We start from the raw sequence: 16,414 nt of genomic DNA, 5'->3' as shown, positions 1-16,414 counted from the left end.
TATTACTTTTGCATCCGAGTTTTGTGATTTTATAATGAATCAGAAGAGATCCCTTATCTGTGATATTGCAAAGTGCAATAGAAAGTTTAAAATCTCATCAGAGTTTTGCAGGAATAAAGCCAACTAGAAAATACTTTTTTTCAATGATTTATCATATGTAAAAATACCACAGTAAACAGGAAATCTTTTCGAATTTAAACTGAATCAAAGTTTGCCTCTCCATGCTCCAGCTTATCCTCACAAGGGTTGTGGGCGTGCTTGTGGGCGAAGACAGCCTATCCCGGCTGTCTTCGGGCAGTACGCGGGGTACACCCTGACCTGGTTGCCAGCCAATCGCAGAGCACACATAGACGAACAACCATTCGTATCACAATCACACCTTGGGACAACTTATAGTGTCCCATTAACTTGCCATGAATGTTTTTCGAAGTGGGAGGAAACCGGAGTACCCAGAGAAAACCCACGCAGGCATGGGGAGAACATGCAAACTCCACACAGGAAGGCCAGAGCCAGAATGGAATCCTGCACTGTGAAGTGGACGTGCTAATCAGTCACTCACCCAGCTTGTGACTCACTCTCCAGTGCCAGGGAGGCTTCAAGCGAGTGCCCCAGCAATGCCCACATCCCCATCTGGTGCACCTGAGGCTGAAATGTCCCGCAATCCACCCGACCGCCCTGCCACATCTACTGTATGTATACACTGTCCGTAACTTAAAGTCGTGAGCTTACAATCCTGTTTATGGTTGCAAGGACTCACAAATATAGTTCATATGAGCTTCTTAGAGAAGAATAGCCCATTTTGACCACTGTGGCCCTTTGAATTTCAGCTTCACAGATGCCATCTCTGCACTGCAGCCAGGGTGTGTGTCTGGTGTTTACCTTCACTCCAACACACAGTGACATTAATTATCGTGAAAATAATTCTGACGTTTTCTTCAAAGGATAATAAACATCTGTCTTCAGTATTCATTGTTTTTAATTTAAATTGAAGTAGACACCTATGACAGTATCTAAGAATTCAAACTTCTCAACTAAAGGGAAGTCTATGAGCAAAAAAATAAATACATCTTAAGTATTACTCAGTTATTTACCCCCATATTTGCTTCATTGTTTTAATTCACCACCTACAGTAGAATTTAATTGAACATCTGTCTGCCACTATCTTTTGACAAATAGACGCGCAGTCTGTTACAAAGTAGGACAAATGACAAGAATTAAAAAGATGACACAAATCTGCTTTGCATGAAGCCACCACACTAAAAGTTGCACTCATTCTCAGCAGCTCTCCAAGCTGCTTTATTTTCATCTTGGCCTGTTTTTCTTTCTCGATCATTTGATGAGAACTTGTGATGAGAAGTTTTAATGGAATTTAGTCATTAGAACCCAGGGACCAACACAAAAGATGCTCCACAATGCAGGATTGAATTCCGTCCCCCAGCACTCGCATCCGGGGGCGGTGGAGACTACTTCCACAATTTGGAAAGAATAAGAATGGAGGATCTTGACAACAGATTTGACTTCAACCATATGACCACTTGCTGGATCATCTTGAATGTACCGTGTCTGCTAGGGTCACTTCTTTTAAACAGAACGTGTTTCTGAATTTGCTGTAAAAGCAGTTTAAAGTACTGTGTCTTGCTTCCAAGTGCCTGGTGATGTCAGGTGAAGATGTTAATTCTACTTGGATTTATGCAATTATCCATTCTCAGAAGCACGCCTTCTCACAATGGTCACGGGCGTATGCAATTCTTAATCAAAATATTTGTTTTTATTTTTGTGTCCCACTGGTTCTCTAACTTTCAAACTCTTAAGCATCAAATACCAGTTAAAAATTACTTTGCTTTTTCAAATTACACCATGACGAAATCTAAATTACAGTAGCACAGTAAGCCCAAGTGTTCATGGAAAGCAAGCCATAGGTTGTATTCTTAAAAATGTTTATTTAATTTTATTTTATGCCACTGTAACATTCTGTCGTTTGAATATTAGTACAACGCTTAAACATAAGAAAATATCAAATTGTACTATTTTAGTGATTAAATGACATGTACAAGTTAAATAAAAAAAACTGTACCTCAAAAATAGAAATAGATGTAGCAGCGCACGAGATATAGTACAGTGGTCATGACAATACATGTGACATATGTATCCACATTTCAATCCTTTCATTGTTTTTACTTATGAAATTATATTTATCCATTGGCATTTGACTGTATATACTGTAGTTTCCATAGTTACTTGGGCATGTTCAGCTATTTTTGGTCGGTTGGGTCTGAATACAGAAAATAGACTCGTGTTGAAAGTTCTATCCACAAAGAAGGATGATTTGTGTAAACGTCGGATTTCAGTTATTTTTTGTCTTTGTGATCGTCATCTTTCTTCACATATTTGTCTTTTTCTTCCACATCCTTTGTTTCAGGCTTCTCTTGCTCTTCTCTCACGTCTTCCCTTTTCTCATCCAGCCCACCCATGTCTTCAGTTTTCTCCTCTCCCACTTGAACCTCCTCCCTTTTTATATCCTCCTCCCCCTCACCATCGTCCTCTATTTCCTCCCCTGTCAGGCGCTCCAAGTCATTGATGCGATGCCACAGAGTCTTATCGGTTTTCTTGTATTTCTCCAGAATCTTCTTCAGTTTGATCTGCATCAAATCCATCGTACTGTATAACCTGTTGACTTTCTCTTCCAGCTCCTTGGCCTCCGGCTTGATGTTAGCTGGGTCCAAGTCAATCAGGCCATCTTTCAACAGGATCTGTCGGCCCTTCTCCTCCAGCATGCCTTTAGCATCTGGGTACTCCATGAGCGACTCCATGAGGTCATCCTTGGACAGGCAGAAGAGGTCTGAGTATCCGATGCTGCGGATGTTGGCTGTCCGCCTGTTGCCCGCTTTGCTGCCCTTGATATTAAGGATACTGATCTCACCAAAATAACTTCCGCTTCCCAGCACCACAAACTGAGTAACGCCGTCATCTGCGACTACGGCCAGTTTCCCATCTTTGATGATATACATCTCACGACCAATATCGCCCTTCTTGCAGATGTAGTCTCCGGGGCTGAACACCTGAGGTCGGAGCTTGAGCACTAGTTCGATCAGCAAGCCTGCCTCACAGTCTGCAAAAATGCGAACCTTCTTGAGTGTCTCCATGTGAACTTGGATGGCGATCTCAGCTTTCAATTTATCTGGAAGATACCGCAACACCTCACGCTCATCCTGTGCCCTGCCATTGTTCCACAGGTAGTCAAACCATTTAATGACACGCAATTCCAGCTCCTTGCTGACCTTCCGAACCTGCAATTGACAGAGTTTCATGCAATCAATTTCAATCAAACAACGATACACTGAAGTCAATCTTGCATTCCCCAAAAATCAGAAGATAATCTACCTGCATGTACTGTTTAATGTTGTCAATCCGAGCCTGAAACTGGGCTTGGGCAGCATTCATGTTGGAGATCATGGTAGCGATATTTCCCACAATCGTGGCAAAGATGAGAACCCCAACTAAGAAGTCAACCACATGGAAGATAAATTCAGAATCGAGGGCCGGTGGTGGCGTTTCTCCAATTGTGGTCAGGGTTAATGTGGACCAGTAGAGGCTGAAGGCATACTTCCGCATGGGCTGGCCAAAAGCAGGCTCCTCCGGATCATCAACAGCTGGGTAAACCCATTCGTCTGACCCAAAACCAATCGACTTGGAAAATGAGAAGTAGAAGCAGGCGTTCCAATGGATAATGATGAGGATGTACATGATCAAGTTTGCAATGCGGAAGATGTTGGGGTAGTTGGTTTTAGTCTCCGTCCTTGTGAAGAACTCCATCAGGCGACCAATCCTCAGAAGCTTGTTGACTCGAATCTCTGGGTAGTCCAGACCCAGAAAGAGATACAGGACATCAGTGGGCAACATGGAGATAACATCCAGCCGGAACTGGAAGCTTTTGATGTAGCGGTCGCGGAGTAGCTTTTCATCTTTGACCATCAAGCCTTGATCAAGGTAACCTTCAAAGGTACAAAGTCAATGTGTTAATGTGTCGGCCTCTGCGAGCGAGCAGATATACTGTAAATACTTGGTAGATTTGAGTAAACAGCAGCAGATAGAGAAGATATGCAAATTTAAAATATAACAGAAATTTTTGACATCTTGGGTTAAAAGGGAACTCAACCCAATAAATGTCTTTACAACAATATGTTCTATGCAGCCCTACAAGTCTAAACACAGCACTAATTAATATTGCGTATGTGATATATCAGTTAAGCAGTAAAATCCAGCCATTTTTGTCTATCTCGGGGGGCAGCCATTTTGCCACTTGATATCGAAAAAAGAAAAAAGAGTTCCCAATTGCTCAGAGCTCAGATAACAACCAATCATAGCTCAGCTTCAGAAAACAGGTGAGCCGTGATTGGTTGTGACCTGAGACCTGAGCAACTGTGGGATCATTTTCAGTCGACAGATAAGTGGCAAAATGGCCGTACCCCTCAGACGGCTAAAAACGGGTGGATTTTGCTCCTCAACTCACATCCCACAAATGCAGTATGAAAATGCAGTGATGGTGCATAGAACATACTACATTTTTCAGGTGGACTTCCCCTATACATTCCCCTTTAAAACATCACCCATCGTAGATCATATCTTTTTTTTTTCACCTGTTCTGGTCCTGACGAGCATATCAGCCAGATAGATGAGGTCTGAGGTGTAGTCAAATAAAACCCAGTAAAGGATGTAGTTGTGCTGCAGCTCCTCAAAGCACGCCCTGTTTGCGGGGAAACACCACCAGAAACACAGTTGACTAATAACGACAGGTTGGTGTGCATTTAAAAAAAAAAATGCCATGACCAGCTCTTGTCTGAACATACACATAACTGTACAAACCCATACATCTACTTTGAGGTAGAACAAAATCAGTTTTGGAAGACTACTTAAATTCCAATTTGCCCCTGTTATGAAACAAGTTTTATCATAGGACTAAAACAGTTAAATAAATACATAACTAACTATGACACAACATATACAGTACTTGTAACATGCAGGTTGAAATGACCCTGTTTTGGGGCGGTCCTGTCTCATACAAATGGGCCTCTGCTCACCCCACCCACCCTGTACTTTTCTGTCTATGCATACGGCTTTTGTAACCATAATGACTGAAAATAGAGCTATGACGTTGTGACAAGAAAGGGCTCCGCGTAGTGGAAACACATTTTTGGAAATAGCCAGCTAACAACAATAGATTTATTTGGGTGTTCAATGTCGCACTTTGTAGGTGCTCCAAAGACCCAACTATTTGCACACAAGTATTTTTTTCTACATGTCCCCTTTAAGGGGACTGACAAATTTATAATACCTCAGGGGCGTGCAGCTTTAAATTTTAGCGCATAAAAAACAAACAAAAAAACTGACTTCAAATTCAAAATGATGACATTTTGCATTCACTTACATTTAAAAGAATATAAATTCGTAGTGCCAAATTACCTTTGGGTCAAGAATTCATCACATACCGAATTCACATTTTATAAAATGGTACTAAGCCACCATGCCAATAAAAAGGTTGAGAAAGTAGTCACCTAGCGATAATCATGGTCCAGTTGTACATGACTGGTAATGTAACGATGAAAAGCCAGTTGTAATAAAGATTTCCTGCAGGGTTAATGACAAATATTTCCTTGGGCCTGTTAAAAAAAAAAGAAAGGAAAAAAAGCAGACAGAAAAAAAGAAAACAGAACAGAATGACGAAAAAATTCAAATCACTTTTAGTCCTCATTCGTCGTCCATTACGCCAGTTCTCATGGATGATACACTTACTTATCTACATCCTTGTCTTTTTCCTTTTCATTTGCTGCTTGTTCTTGTTTTTCCTTCTTTCTGCGCATTAGAATACAAGTTGACACAGTTAGCAGTGAATTGTTTCTTCGATGAAATGTAATCACTTTTCTCCACCTTCTCCCAAGAGAGCACGATGACGTAAGGCATCGAATTAGTTTCTACGGTCTTCAAAACAAGCTCTTGACCAATTGTATCAACTAATGACGAAAGAACTGTACATACTCATCATTGTTATTGCTGTTGTTTGTGTTGAGCAGACAATTTGGGACTGGCTGAGGCGCAATCCTGCAGCAAATATAGTTTGCAAAAGGTGAGTAAGTACACTCAAAAGAAATAAAAAAGCCCATTTCGCCTACTTCAATCGACATGTATTTAAAAGTCCGCTTACATTTTGACCCGCTTGTTTGGTACAACTTCTTGTCCTGAGTCAAGTGGCGGCCGATGAAGTCATATCAGCAGATCTGCAGAGTTAGCAATCAATCAATACATCAGGCATATATTGTAAGATTCACAACAATAACTAAAATGGAATTAGTCATTTCTTTCTGACAATACTGTATTACAGCATAAAGGTACCAGATAATGTCTAAAATAACCTGGCTTCCATCATAGTTTGGCTTCCCTTATAATCAGCCCTCAATAGATCTCATTACCAGTGTCTCAATATCTTCATAAAGTCTGGGTAAATGGGTAAAACTATCTGAAAAAAAATCAAACATTGCTTCATTAGGTGTACAGTATATGTTTTTAGTCCTTCAAAAATACCTTTAAATTCTGTAATTAGGCCATAGAATTGCATTAGTGTCCATTGATATTTAGAAACGGGAAAATAGTCTACTACTGTACACCTGAGATGAAGTCAAGCAAAATGAGAGCCTTGTCTTTCCCATCAGCCGACAATGTGAAAACAGAACGAACAGAATCCCCTTTTGACAGGTCTTGCGAAAAAAAGTATTGTTATTTTTAACCTACCTTGGCCTCCAGCTAGCAAGTCCATTTTCTTGTCATCAAAAAGCACTGACATCTGCAGCGGGTTGTGCAAGTTCCTCAGAAGCTATTTGGACCAAAAAAATTTACTTACAGGCAACACTGACATGGATAAAGCATTGGGGCTAAATTAATAATGTCACACAGATTTACTGACCCTGATAAGGATTAGGGGGGATTAGAGGTGGCTGAAAGGAGAGGAGGCAAAGTCCACTTTGTCGCTGCCATGCAGTGATTGATACCTTCAGAGAGTGGACGGCCACAGTACTGACGCCCATTTAGTGATGAAGCTTCTATTATTCTCCGTGTATTTTCTGTTTAGAGATGCGACATTAGAAAACTGTTGTTGTCACACACACACACACACACACACACACACACACACACACACACACACACACACACACACACACACACGCACACACACACACACACACATGCACACACACACACACACACACACACACACATACTTGTGCTCTGTCAGCAATCTCAGCCATATCCAACTCTGATCCGATTACATGCGGACTCGTGGAGGATTCACATCAGGTAGAGCAGACCTTCCCCCGTGCCTTAATTAAAGAATATAGATAGAAGTGATGTCTGAACCCCTGGCAGTGTTGAGCAATGCAGTGGCTATTTTCACTTTTTTTAATCTTCCTTTTTAGGCAACGGCGGTATGTTGGCTCAGCGGCTCTCCCTGTTGGCTGCGCTAGGACATGTTCTCCTCCTACTTTTTAATCGCTAATGTTCACAAATAATTGCTATCTTCGTTGCTTTTCTAACCTTGTAAATCTTCAAATTTAATGGCCGCATGGTAAGTTAATAGCTGTTGAGCTGTTGGGTTTATGATCGTGAATGTATTTATTATTCACAATACTGAGTCATACCTGATATTGAAGCCAGTGACAACTAGTTTACAAATCTGCAGTCTTTTTGTCAATGCAGTTAAAAACAATAAAGCAAAGAAAGGTGGAAAAGTAGTTGTTTGTAAAGCAGTTCTTCTCAAATAATGGAATGGGACTCCAAGGGGGCGTGGTGGGATGCCAGGAGGATTGCTGTGACCCTGGGAAATATCATTTTTATTTCTGTACTAGACAAAATTGCAACTGCACATCCACTACAGTAGATGGCGGTGGTGCTGTCATTTATTTTATTAGATTTTTATTTTAGAAAAATTGATGCACTTCAAATTTTTTTATTATTGTTGTTTTGTCTTTGTTTCGTGTTCCTGTGGGGAGAGGCTGACAGAAAGTAATTGAGATGCACTGGTGTAAGGAAAAACGGGAAAGCCACCTGCAGCTGCAGGGTGTGAAGTATAACACCCCAGGCTTACTTCCTCACTCCTCTGTGTTGAATCAAAATCTTGCCTGTCCAGTATTTTGGATCTCATACCAGATGCTGCTGCTTATGGTGTCACCAATGTACCGGTAATCGCAAATCTGTTTACATTACAACACTGTAAAAAAAAATAATAATAATAAAAGTTATATTTTGGGGTGCTAAAATTGTAAGTGAAAAACTTTTAAATATAAATTATAGAAATTTATGACAGCAATGTTAGCACAACATAAGCAAGTTGTTTGCTCTAAAACGATTTGCTGACTTGTTTTTACTGATATCTTTAAGTTCAGTGGACAATACAATGGGCATTTATTTCTTTTGAGTGATATATGAGAAAGCCAATTTTTACAGCAACAACATTATATACATATTTTGTTGATTTGTCAAATTTAAAATGTTATCAATTTGTTGCCTTGAAATTTTGAGTTCACCCAACTTTTTTTTTTACACTGTGCCGTGGCACATTAGTGTGCCATGAGAGATCATCAGGTGTGCCACGGTAAAATGTCCAATGACAATTTTATTTCTGTATTTCGACAAAAAATTACTTTCTATATTAAAAAAAATTCTTGATTGATCTATGCCAAGTTACCAACCACAAATAGTAACAGTCATAACAATCAAATGCTCTTCCGCTAGATGACCAAAGGTACATCATGAACTTATGTATCCACATTTTGTGAATTTTGCTCAGTGGTATGCTGTGGTTTAATTTTTTATGATGTTAAATATGTGCCTTGGCTCAATAAAGGTTGGGAAACACTGCTTTAAAGGGCCTTTTTGACTAGGAAAACCATATAAATGTATCGTTGCCTCATCATATGCCATACACATTATCCATTTTCTGTACTGCTTATCCTTGTCAAGGTCACAGGTATCCTGCAGCCTACCTCAGCTGACTTCAGGCAGAAGGCGTGGTACACCCTGTATGGGTCACCGGCCAATCGCATACATATACAAAGTATTGTCTCATAATTAGATTTTTATTGTTGAATAGTTTCTCCATCAAATTGGATTCAGAATCGTAAGTCATGGAAAATATGGGATGGTAAATATTAAAGTATACAATTATAATCTTCATTTATGTTAAGCAGGGAAATGGTCCGATGAAATCATTGCCAGTTTAAGTTCAGTATGCACTTTTGATACTGATTTTTTTTTCCATAATAAAAAGAGTTACAGTATTTTGCAAGAAACATGAAATAGCTGCACCTTTTTTCCTTCGGTGAGAAGCAAAAACAATTATGTGGCAGGTCACGTCTGCTTGTTATGGGAAGGAGCTGGAATACCCACAGAAACGCCACAAGCACGGGGAGAACATGCAATTCTTCACACTTCGATGAGATATGAACCAGAATCTCTTTTAGGCACGTGCTGCCATCAGGACATCCCATTTTCCTAATATCCTCAATAAATAATGCATGGAGCTTAATGACTAAAGCAGGTTATCTATAATGATGTCGAATCATGACTTGATCCTGTCATTTGTGCATGATGGTAGAGAACCAAAAAGCAGGGAGGCAGGACAGCAGGGAGTACTGAACAAAATGTATTGACAAAAAACACTTGCAGGGGTATTCTGGGGGGAAAAAAACTGCACCCAATAGACACAGTCGTGAAAAACTACAATAAACCGAAATAACAAACAAACAAAAACCCATGACAGTTAAACAAAGCAACGGGACAGCAACAGAACCAAAAACACAAGACAGTAACACAATGATCTGACAAAGACTGACAGAACCCAGGAAACTAAATGCAAGCAAACTGACGAGACAACAAGGAACACCTGGACAAGACACAAAGGGTTGAGGAAGCTGATTGGTTGACACCAGATGGACACAAAACCAAACAGGAAGACAAAAGCACATGAGGAAACAAAACCAAAACGTAATCTAAACAAAAAACACAATCATGACAGATCCCAAATGGCATTAACCCCGTGTCACACGTTTTTTTGTCCTTTGCCTTGTGTTTATGCTGTGATATAAAAAAATAAAATAAAAAAGCTACAGAAACGGCTGTTTATGATATCTGACATTTATTTAAGACGATGGTATGTGGTAACGATAATAAAACATGAACACACGAAGAGAGACGCAATATCGTGTTTGTTTTGCACGAGCAGTATAGCGACTGTTGTACAATGTCAACATGCACCCAGCAAAGCGTATTCTTCCATCTATATTCATGCCATTGCACCTTTTGCAACTGAACCTACACGGTGACATTTTTAGCTGCCAGAAATATGCAGGGTACAATCATATTACGGCAACGTCGGCCTATGCTGCTGGTGGAGCGGCAGCTTCTGCGGCGACTTCCCCAACTGACGCTTCAGCGGCTTCGGGGGATGTAGGGGGAGCATCCACAGCTGCTGCATCAACTGCTGCAATCTCTGCGGGGGCATCAACAACTGATGGCACATCAGCAGGAGCTGCGGGGTCTGCCGCAGGTTCCGCTGCAGGCGCTTCTGCCTCGACCGCAGTCGCCTCCTCGGCCTCTTCCGCTTCCTCGGCCTCTTCTGCCTCGTCAGAGTTTACGGGGGCAACAGGAGCAGCAGCTTTTGAGGCAGGATTGTCATCCTGTGTTCCGGAGAAATGACAACAGAATTTATTCACTGTTTTTGTGTGTGTATGTGAATTTATCCATTGCTTTTTTTTTTTAATTGCCTCTTTTTCTCAACAGAATATCTGAATCTGAAGTGTTGTTTTAAAGACTTATTTCTGCATGCCGAAAGTCTTAAGGCTTTATCATTTGCACCAATTAGAGGGAGCGCACACAGTGGTGATCAATTGATATTCAACTAAATGTCAAGCTTGTCACCTCCTCCTCTTCCTCCTCTGATCCGTCTCCAACCAACTGAGCAGCTGCAGGAGGAGGAGGAAGACCCGCAGTGGTTGCCTGAGCTGGTGCAGCATCCATCCGCTAAAGAAGAACGAAACATGGGTGTTTGCATTTGAGTGCATTAAACGCAGTGGGAACGCTTACCTTGGGTACTGCCTCAGTCTGCTCAGCCTGGACACAATATTTGTATAAACACAAACCGACTTCAGAAATAATTCGTTTCATATGATACAGTATATCGTATTATTCAGAAATTGTGTATTAAAGTCACAGTGCAGTCAAATGCTACATTTCCGTGTAAAGTGGCCTTTATTTTACTGTAAAAGGGGACCATGTCTCTATTTTGAATGTCTAATCATTTTGACTTACCACCTATCATCGGCTTTCAAAAACAAGTGATATCCCTCCCGAAAGAATGGCTCATTTCCTTTAACATTCCAATAAAGCAGACCATGGCAATCAAACCCCCGAAAGATAAATAGAGATGTCTAAAAGGTAGAACTGAAGAAGCCTTTTGAATTCAAGGTGTAGCATATGCACCAAGCAAAATGAGTTCAGTTTTCTTGATTCGTATTGGCTCGAATATAAGACGGCCCTGATTATAAGACGACCTCCTCTTTTTCAAGACTCAAGTTTGAAAAAATACTTTTTGAACACCAAATTAATTTTTGTACAGAAAATAATTACAGTACATCTGAAACAAATGATTATAACAATATATTTGAGAGAAAAAGCATGTTATTTTGCCTCATTCAAATCTTAATATCTGAACATTTAAATATGTAAGCTAAAGTGCAATCACATTCGTAAATGAATGGCTTCTGGTTTTTGAAATGTAAATTACATCATAACTTCTCCTCAGCTGCCGGTTAACCTGGCCGAGCTTCGACCCACTTTTCTCCAGATTTCCACTTTGTTTCTCCATTTTCTGTTATCTCTACTATTATTTTATTGTCTTTTCTTTCTTACCGCTATTTTTTATTTTTCTTCTTCGTGCTACCGCTATTTTTATTTTTATTCTTCGTGACAGGGGTTCACTTTGGCCTGGGGAGTCAAGTTCAGCATTTGCTTCAATGATATATGGCGCTATCTAGCGTCGTGAATGGGTATAACGTCTAGACCCCGAATATAAGACGACCCCCACTTTTCCAGCCTTATTTCAATGCAAAAAACACCGTCTTATATTCGGGCCAATACAGTAGTTTGGAATCTTACTGGAGGAGCTTCACCGGCAGTTCCTGCTCCGGACGTTTGCGACGCAGGAAGGAAAGGGTTTGCCACCATCCCCTGAATAGAAAATGACAAATCGGGCATACAGATTTGTATTTTCTTTTGTATCCAAATGAAATGATCGATTACAAACCTGCTGCTGGTATAACCTGTACATCTCCATCAACCTCAGGGCCTCACCGGCATGCGCTGCGATCTGCTGGAAAAATACCAGACATTTCCAAATTCGCAAGCGCAATAGAGACGATTACAACTGCCGTTTCAGACATCCATCATCCCGTGATGTCCGCTGGCCTAACATCATAAATACGACATATCGTATGACAGAAAGCACAGCGATTAGACCAACTTACCTCATTGCTTTGACTCTCCTGAACCTACAGCGGGAGAAGATACGCAAACTATAAATGAAGTCACATCATCGTGAATACACGTTACATTTGAAATCTTTTAAATTGAAGACAGACTTACGGGAGCAGTCGAGCATGCGACAAACATGCACATCATCATGACAGCTCGCTCCATTTGGACTCTAGATAAGAAACGTAATTCTATTGGTTTTGCGTCAAATAAAAGTCACCCATTTAAAGTCTCACCTTCTTTGTGGTGTGGAGAATTTGAAGATGATGTGTCTCTGGAGGGGTGGAAAGTATCTGCTGTTTTTTTTTTTCCCATGGAGACCATTTATATACAGTACCTGAGCGTGCTAACATAGCCAATCAAATCCCACCATGCGCAAAGAAGAATGTGTTTGAAGAGATAAATATGCTTCAGATATGAAAAAAAAAGAGGTGCATGGGGTCAAGGCTCTTCTTATCTTTAATTATATGCTGTGTAAGGAGCACTCACACACACACACACACACACACACACATAAATACATACATACATACACATTCACACACACACACACACACGCGCGCGCACACACACACACACACACACACACACAAACATCTTTTTCACTGACATAATAATTACAGTGCACAATAATTAGATCCATTGAGGCCAACGGTTAAGAGAAGATGTTTTGATTGATTTATTGCATTTATGAGTGGCTGAGTGTGACAAACACATTGCAGGACATGACTGGACATACTCTGAAGGAGAACTTCCAGGTTTTGTGAGCTGGTGTCGGAGAGACAGTCGTGACTTGAGGGAAAGATGCCTATGCCCTTAAAAATGTGAGAGGTCCTGTTGTGACAAGCATTTACGCCCCGGAGGGAGCATCACATTGAAACCATCCTCTTGCCTTTCTTGGTATCTGTTTTTGGATTTGCACTTTGCATTCCATGACGTCAGTGGGTGTCATTATGATAAATGGCAGCTCTACCTACCAAAGTGCCTCGACATCTAAGTGCTTTTCCAAGTAGTCCTGAGTGGCAACAAGTGTCAGCAGTTCTTCTCCATGGTGACTGTACTTGTAGACTTGTGTTTTTTAGATTGGTCAGTTTCACGCCCAACACAAATCTAGTGCCAAGCCCAATCTAACTGATGGTTTTCTTTCTTTTGATATTTTGGCCGACGGGAGCTGGTAGCAAGGGGCGTTTGCACCGTTGTGCGCTATTGTGCGAAGGAACACATGCTGACTTGTTTGCCATCCACTGGAAGCTGCTCCCTCCATTCCCAGTGCAGGAAAGGAATGCAGTTCCATGTAAAGTTGGCTGCTGTGGAGTGGACACTTGGACACCGCCTTCAAACACGTGTGTCTGTGTGTGAACAGCTATACTCCCACCCACCCATAATTGCGCCGCCATCACGTCCACTGAGCTGAAAATCTCCCTGACTGCACCTTGATCAAGTCAACCAGAATTGCTTCATACCACCTGCACCTCAAATTTGAGCCGGTCTAAATTCTAGCCTACTTTTTGCCAGCAAATTTTCACTTGCGCTGGGGACGTGTTGAAGAAAACAAAGTAGAGAGACGAATACCGCCCAATGTAATGGAGTAAGAGTAATGTTTCTTTCTTAAGAAAAATACTCAAGTAAAAATAAAAAGTAGGTTGCATGAAAACCACTCTGACAATTTACCCAAGACCTTACTTAAGCAAATGTAATAGAGTGAATGTAGCACATTGCTGGTGTGTTGGGACCCGCTAGATTGTCCAGATTAACGTGACCAGTTATCAGTGAGAAATTCCGCCTGTAGATGAAGTGCATTCATATTCTCATGTAGCCTTCTGATTTAACATGCCAGTTCACTTTGCGAACATCCTTGAGGCAAAGCACTCGACAACTCATGGTGTACCTCTACTTTTCTATATGTGAATTTAACAGGAACAATGAGAATCTTGATGACAAAGGACTTGGTTTCCCACACGCTCAGCGTGTTCCTTCCAATAACTATGCATAAAAGGCACTTTGAGCACTTGGGGTTGGTTGTCATGGTTACGATCATAATGGGAAATGCAAGTCTGAAAAAGAGGTATCCTATCACAAAAGCACAAATGTATTTGAAGTGAGAAAGAAAGTGCAATGGGTTCATTTTTTTTGTTTTGTTTTCATTGTTCTGTTTTTGTCTCTCAATCTGATCTAAATCATATTGGTGGAAAGAGCTAAAAGAAAGGACCGTTCAATCTTGAGACAAACTGAGTGCTTTGCTCATGAAGAGTGGGCCAAAATACCGTCCGAAAGGTGCAAAAATCTCATGGAAAGTTACCAAAATCATTTGATTTCAGTGCTTATCTCAAAATATTAAGTTAAGGGTACTCTTGCTTTTTTCCAGGACTGTTTCATGTTATTGTTTTGTAAAAGAATTCTGTTGAAACACATTTCAAAAGCAGTGTCTGATTATTTTTATGGTTTATTTTCAATACATTTTTGTTCTGTCTTAGTTTTGTCAGATTCAAGTTTTTTTCTTTGACAACTGTCGGGGTTTTTTTCTTTCATTAACAGAACAGTACCAACACTTTTGTCCAGTTATGTATATTTAATTGGAACAGACAACAAACTGTGATACGATAATGAAACACAATATCCATCTTAACTATAGGGGTGGGCATTGACTAAATTCCCTTTATCGACTGAGGTGAAAATTTACAATCAGTGAAAATATTCATTGTTTTTGAAATATAGTAACTCTTACATCTGAGAAAATTGGAATTTTACCATCATCATGAACAATATATCTCTCTTTCAGTCCAAGAGCGCACTCTATTTTCTGTCAGCAAATTCATCCCTCCATCCATTTGGCGCAACCTTCACCTGTGATTGCTGGGAGAGCTTTCAATATGTATTCATTTTCAAACATTGTGTGCTTTACCATTTTGCTCTAACTGCTACACCATTTTTTTTTCCAGTGAGGTTTGGTCCTGAAAGTCGCTGTGGTTCTTGCGATAGCACAGGGTTGGCGTCCAATGTACAAATCTGAAAAAAAGAGGAAGAAAAACCTCTCAAGGAAATGGAAGTAACACTTGTGTAAACATTGAAGCATCACAATAACATCTTGGTGTTCTTTCGCATTCGCAGTTTGCTGAGGGTGGGCGTCATGAGGTGAAAATACAAATGGTAGCAACTGTAATGTTAAAAACATTTGGCCTCTGAAGCAAAAATAAAACATAATAATTGTTCTTTATGCATTTAGTGCCACTGAAATGCAATCTTTGACTATTCTCTATTGAATTTTGTAAATTTGGCCTGTTTACCCGCTGCTGGGAGAAGTCATACAGGTAGTGCTGTGAATGGCAAAAATGAAAAAGCGTTTATAAAGTTAGAGCTTATTGTGCTAAACATTATTGCAGTCATTCAGTAACTTTGGACCCAATGGGGACTATACTGAATATGAGTGTATTTTCCACTTCCACACTCTGCCTGCCAGGTGGCTGTGGCAGACAGTATTTGATGAAACCATGAGGGGAATGGGTGCAAGAAAAAAAAAGGGGGGGGGGGGTGGAGGTGGGCTTGAACTACATTACGGTAACTGTATTTCCAATGTTTAATGGAAATGCTTAAAATGTGTTCAAACAATCTTTACTGACATGCAAGCTTAAATGCTAGTCAACCACTGATGATAATGTGAAACGTATTGCTGGCGCAGCCTTCAATTATCACGTAGCAAGGTGGTGGTGGACCCCAAAAAGCAGGCAGGAGGGAGGAGCAAGGTGTATTTGAAGAAGTGTATTGATAAAAAACTGAAAACTAAATCCTAAACAAAGTCCAAAGTATCAAACAAAACCATGACTGAAGCAAAAAACGATCA

The 16,414-nt window shown here is 40.5% G+C and overlaps 2 protein-coding genes across 2 annotated transcripts; both read right to left on the bottom strand.

Annotated features, from left to right (window-relative positions):
* Positions 1 to 1,270: 1,270 nt before the first annotated feature.
* On the bottom strand, positions 1,271 to 6,933 carry cnga1a (cyclic nucleotide gated channel subunit alpha 1a). The gene is made up of 8 exons (XM_086120348.1): positions 6,784 to 6,933; positions 6,200 to 6,272; positions 6,034 to 6,096; positions 5,791 to 5,850; positions 5,553 to 5,657; positions 4,638 to 4,744; positions 3,382 to 3,992; positions 1,271 to 3,287 (listed from the first exon to the last, which is right to left on the bottom strand). Coding segments are annotated over exons 2-8 (1,887 nt in total). The 5' UTR covers positions 6,202 to 6,272; positions 6,784 to 6,933; the 3' UTR covers positions 1,271 to 2,348.
* Positions 6,934 to 10,203: 3,270 nt separating this feature from the next.
* Positions 10,204 to 12,741, bottom strand: enam (enamelin). Its single transcript, XM_086119173.1, has 7 exons — positions 12,688 to 12,741; positions 12,570 to 12,593; positions 12,350 to 12,415; positions 12,202 to 12,273; positions 11,131 to 11,157; positions 10,966 to 11,067; positions 10,204 to 10,724 (listed from the first exon to the last, which is right to left on the bottom strand). Exons 1-7 carry the CDS (start codon positions 12,739 to 12,741, stop codon positions 10,425 to 10,427), a joined length of 645 nt encoding a protein of 214 aa, XP_085975299.1. The 3' UTR covers positions 10,204 to 10,424.
* Between the last annotated feature and the right edge of the window lie 3,673 nt (positions 12,742 to 16,414).

Source organism: Hippocampus guttulatus, chromosome 9 (assembly GCF_054856545.1).
Source record: "Hippocampus guttulatus isolate MCC_2025c chromosome 9, RoL_Hgut_1.0, whole genome shotgun sequence".
NCBI classification, from domain to species: Eukaryota; Metazoa; Chordata; class Actinopteri; order Syngnathiformes; family Syngnathidae; genus Hippocampus; species Hippocampus guttulatus.
The sequence above is the reverse complement of the archived record's forward strand: the minus strand, read 5'-3'. Positions and strand labels throughout refer to the sequence as shown.